Raw genomic sequence first — 4,815 nt, 5'->3', positions numbered from 1 at the left:
ATAATAGATTGGCGCCTACACATATGTAAGTGTTTGGCCGAGCTTCTCCTCCAATTTGAGTCGTGCGCTTTGATGTTGTCACACCTAGCGATTGTATTTTTATGAGAAGTAGTTTTTCATGGCAGAAATATACTCGGAGGTTTGCGCGCACTGCTTACCACTACACCACAGCAGCATTAATAAAAAAAATAAAGTAATTTTTAGCTTAAAACACTTTAAAAAATTATTATTTTAAGATATAAGTTGGTGGGAGGGATATGGCATCATTTGCTAAACCGATATTTGGTTTTGATAAAAAGACTGAACGAAATGTAAAAGTTAAACATCTTAGTAACTCTGCATGTTTATTTAAACTTTTTTTCAAGTTGGAATAGCTCTAATGAAAAGCCCTTATCCTATGTGTATGGCTTCAAAACACCATATTACAAAAATTAAATAGTTTACTCAGACTAATAAAAAAAAGTTATTCTTCCCACGATTGACTTAACACTTAATTAAAATACTATATACCGTAACTACTTCTATATTATATAGAAATTTTGTCTTATTCCAAATGTGATAAATCGTCCAACTCCGGTGGAGCACGTATATCTTCCGTCTCAATAATAATTGAGTTTGAATCAACCGACGTCTGAAAATTAAACAGAAATTGTTAATTAATTATTTATTTTGATTGTGATTCATTTTTATTTGGCTAAGCTAACACTTACTCTATCACTCCTATTCAAAAGCGAATTACCCACACTACCTCCACTACTTCCGCTACCATTTAGTTGTGTGGTCAACAATACCGATTGTGGGGTTGCCGGTCGTTGATGTACAATAGGTATTTGTTGTTGCTGTTGCTGTTGTGCTTGTTGAGGTTGTTGAGCTTGTTGTGTAGTAGCCTGCGAAACAATGACAAACTTTTGTGGCGGCTGACTTGGGTGTTGTATTGCGCGCAGCTGTGGTATAGCCGTAACAACGGGACTACTAAGTGTAAATAAATATTAAAACTGCAAAAATATTAAACGCTTAATATTTTAGTTTCCGTGTATCACCTGATTTGCGTCACTTGGGGTCGCCCTACTGTCGAAGCTGTAGCAGCCGCCGATGTAATAGGCGCATTCGAAATGCTACTTGGGGTTGGCGTGGTGGTCGATGGTGGGGCGTTTCGTGCCTTTATCACAGCCTGACACAACGCTGGTCCCATAAAGCCGTAATCATTTCTGAAGCCAATACATGAAAACTATAGAATTTTTATTATGAACTAGTTAACATCATAATGGGCTAACCTATATTCTTCAGTGTAATCTGGCGACCGACGTATCTGCTTGAGGACTGGTGGACAACACTTTTGTAACATGGCACGTATGTGACCCGCTGCTGTTTTATCTGTGTTGCTCTGCATTTGATTACCCAGTAGAAGTGGTTCAATGCGTTCAGATATAAATTTCAACCGAGGTATTATGAACACCTTAACTACTTCGGCGCCCATTTCCGTTAGTCCGGCAATAGCTCCGTACAAGGAAGATAGATGTGTCTTGTCATTTTGCAATGCTTTGCTGAATATTCTGTTTTAAGATATGAAACAAAAGTAGATAACAGCTTTTTCCGAATCAGATGTAGCTTATTACCGTGTTACACGCGTTTGTAGGTTATTAGTAGATGTATTGAAGGTCTTACATATCATCGCCATTAAACGAGATGCGAAATCGCGTAACGCCCAATGATTGTCTAATTCTGGCCGCATACATAGTTGTTTGGAAACAATGCAAGTGGTAACTGATGGTATCAGCTCATGTAACTGAAATGGAGCACATATGCAAGTTTGTACATATTTTCAACTTAACTAGCAAACCTTAAAAATATCTGAAATGACTTACATATTTTTCTAAATATAAAGACGGATTATCCAGCAACGCACGCACCATACGCATTAGATAGATGAGAAGCGCCAAGTTGTTTTGCACAACATTCACTTTTACACCTTCAGCGATGAAGGTGCACATACGTGGCAGCATCTCGTGTAAGCCAGGATCTGAGGCAAGCGATTGAAGTGCTTCTCCACGACGCGGTTCATCTGAACCTACACAGGCTTCGGTGATCTCTTTGTAGTAGAGTTGTTGTTCTACTGACAGCTCATGTGTAGCCAATTGTTTAACATGCACAGTTTCTACATTTCGCAACTTATGTATTTTCCCCGTTGCTGGCTTGCCCGCTGCATCTTTGGTAACTCCCTGCTCCAACTTCACCACTGGATTAACAGATTCCAAAGCTTGGGAGTCTTTGGATAGTGGTGGTGGGTTTTCCGGGATCGTTGGTTGTATCCCATCCACCACTAACCAATGAGAACGTAGCGTTATGTCCAATGGAACTTTTGGTGCAGAGCTTTGAACAATATCATTCAAATCCATCTCTTTTTCTTCAATAAAATGTAATTCACGTCCACCACCTGAGGCAAACCGAAATGGTATAAAATCGTTTGCAGTGAAGCCGTATTGGGGCTCAATGTTGCGCACCTTAAGCGCTTGATCAATATCGCCTAAAATCAATCGCTCACGTTTTGAATGATGCATAAATTTGGCCGCATCCTGTACAATGCGCTTGATTTTAAAGCTAACATCCTCCGCCAATTCCTTAGCTGCATCATCAGGCAGTGAACCAACGCCAATGCTTTCCGCTATCACTTTCATCGATTCGGCAGAGAGTGTGGTGCCATACAGCATGTCACCAGCAACTCGTCCAGCATTTATACTCATAATTTACGGGTAAATATATATAACTCTCTTATTAAATATAGGTCCGTATTTGCAAAAAAATATAAGAACTAGGAATGAAACGGTACGAGTAAATACAAGTCCATACTCGATACCTTTCGTTCGATACCAAGAAATTTTGGCATCGATACTTTTGAACCAAGTACCCTGAAAAAACGTCTGACCATATCAAAAAGAAACTATCAATTGTGCGCTCGCATTCATATGTACATACATACATACATCAAAGAAAATTTTACTTCATTGTTAGCTGTAGAGCTGTAAAAGTAACGAAATTTCGGATACCCGGATGTATCCGTTACTAATCCAATCAACACCCGTATCAAGGCGAATTTATACAAGGTGGTGTTGACAGAACAAAAACAAATATTACAACAACAAATTATACGCACATTGACAATCAGTACAAAGCAAAATTACAACAAACACACCATTTTGACAAAATGAACAAATTCGCCGTGAAATCAGCGGTCCGATAACACCACCTTGTATAAATTCGCCTTGACCCGTATCTTTCGTATCGTTACTTTACTCGTTACTTTTGATACATGCACTTGTACCTAGGGTTGCCAGATTTTGAAACGGAGAAAGGAGTACATTTATATTTTCGGTAGAAAAAAAGCAGCATGACATAAGAAAGGAGTACAATTTTTTTTTTTTTTTGTGCAATTTATTGTTACAAATTACCATTAATTAGGTACAAACAAACAAAGATATCTTAGAAATCTTTTTCAAAGCAACAATAAATGTGAATAAAATAATGTAAAAAAAAAATTATTTTTTAAAAACAAGCTTTTATTTAACATGTACAATCAAAGGAATAAAATAAAGTAGTGTAACAAAAGATTTTTTAGTAAGAAAATTTTGTCAAAACTGCACTAAAATGAATAAAATAAAATAAGTTAAGGTCTCGTTAAAGTTACTAAAAGGCATTTAGTGAAAGGAGTTATTCAAACTCTAATGAAAATTACTAACATACATTAATACATTTGACGAGTTTGGGCGCAATAAGCTTATCAGATAAAATTCTGCATAACTTCTTGTTCGGGGAGTCAAACAAAGGCATAAGTGCAGAATACGGCCCGCTACGCTAGAACACAACGAAAAAGTGGGCGTGGTCTGCCTTTTTTTCCTCATTTTAATGGCATATCATTTTTTTGGTGCAAACTTATATTTTCGGTTCTATGGAGGGGCGAAGGGGGAATTTTCGAAAATTTAAAATGGCTATATTTCGAAAAATTCCTGACTGAATTTAAAAAAATTGGTATCGTTAGAAAGGTAAACAAAATCCCTTTTTTTCTTTTAAGGAAACTCATTTAATAGAAAAATATTTTATTTTTCTAGGAGAAAACCAGTTTTAGTAAAAACTATGTGTAAATTATGATACACCAAACTATAGTAGGTAAATAGAGCATAAAAATGCCTTTCATTTAACATATAACTTTATATAGTTAGTTGTAAATACCGTGAGTAATTTTGTTTTACTGGTGTTCATGAAGGGAGAAATGACTATACTGATGCTTATGATCGCTCTCTGCTCAAAAATACTTCTGCCGTTTTCTTTGGTAATACAGAAAGGAGAATTCTACCGCCTGAGGGTCCCTAAGTGCGGCCGAAGGCCGCCTACGCAGAAAGGTGTTCTCTGCAAAAGGTGTTCAGCCCCCCTTCTTTGCCAACACAGAAAGGAGAATTCTACTGCCTGAGGGTTATAATCCCTAAGTGTGGTCAATGGCCGCCTACGCAGAAAGGTGTTCTCTGCAAAAGGTGTTTAGCTCCCCTTCTTTGGCAACACAGAAAGGAAAATTCTACTGAATGAAGGTTATAATCCCTAAGTGCGGCCGAAGGCCGCCTACGCAGAAAGGTGGTCAGCCCCCCTTCTTGGGTAAAAAATGTTTTTTTTTTAAAAAAAATTTTTTTTTTCTCAAAATTAATCCACATAAAGTATATTAATATGAATATAAAAAAACCATACCATTGTTTTTTTTTAAATTCGGTCAGGAATTTTTTGAAATACATATAGCCATTTTAAATGTTCGAAAATTCCTACTTCACCCCT

At 37.1% G+C, this 4,815-nt stretch overlaps 1 protein-coding gene across 2 annotated transcripts; it reads right to left on the bottom strand.

The window, feature by feature from the left end:
• Positions 1-307: 307 nt before the first annotated feature.
• On the bottom strand, positions 308-2,867 carry LOC118738793 (transcription initiation factor TFIID subunit 6). 2 transcript variants are annotated; one of them, XM_036469772.1, is made up of 6 exons: positions 1,866-2,867; positions 1,617-1,786; positions 1,275-1,553; positions 1,041-1,208; positions 711-972; positions 308-631 (listed from the first exon to the last, which is right to left on the bottom strand). In XM_036469772.1, exons 1-6 carry the CDS (start codon positions 2,739-2,741, stop codon positions 545-547), a joined length of 1,842 nt encoding a protein of 613 aa, XP_036325665.1. In that variant the 5' UTR covers positions 2,742-2,867; the 3' UTR covers positions 308-544. The 2 variants fall into 2 exon arrangements, with proteins under 2 accessions (XP_036325665.1, XP_036325666.1); XM_036469773.1 differs by having other exon boundaries at positions 711-969.
• Positions 2,868-4,815: the final 1,948 nt, after the last annotated feature.

Source organism: Rhagoletis pomonella, unplaced genomic scaffold (genome assembly GCF_013731165.1).
Source record: "Rhagoletis pomonella isolate Grant_MI unplaced genomic scaffold, Rhpom_1.0 Rhpom_scaffold_00005, whole genome shotgun sequence".
In the NCBI taxonomy this organism is placed as follows: Eukaryota; Metazoa; Arthropoda; class Insecta; order Diptera; family Tephritidae; genus Rhagoletis; species Rhagoletis pomonella.
Note: the sequence above shows the minus strand (reverse complement) of the source record. Positions and strands in the feature narration are given on the sequence as shown.

Coding starts and splice junctions, on each gene's coding strand:
- LOC118738793 (XM_036469772.1), bottom strand. CDS start 2,741: ATGAGTATAAATGCTGGACGAGTTGCTGGTGACATGCTGTATGGCACC. Junction 973..1,040: donor CCCCAAGTGACGCAAATCAG/GTGATACACGGA, acceptor ATTTACACTTAG/TAGTCCCGTTGTTACGGCTA. Junction 632..710: donor TTTTGAATAGGAGTGATAGA/GTAAGTGTTAGC, acceptor TTTAATTTTCAG/ACGTCGGTTGATTCAAACTC.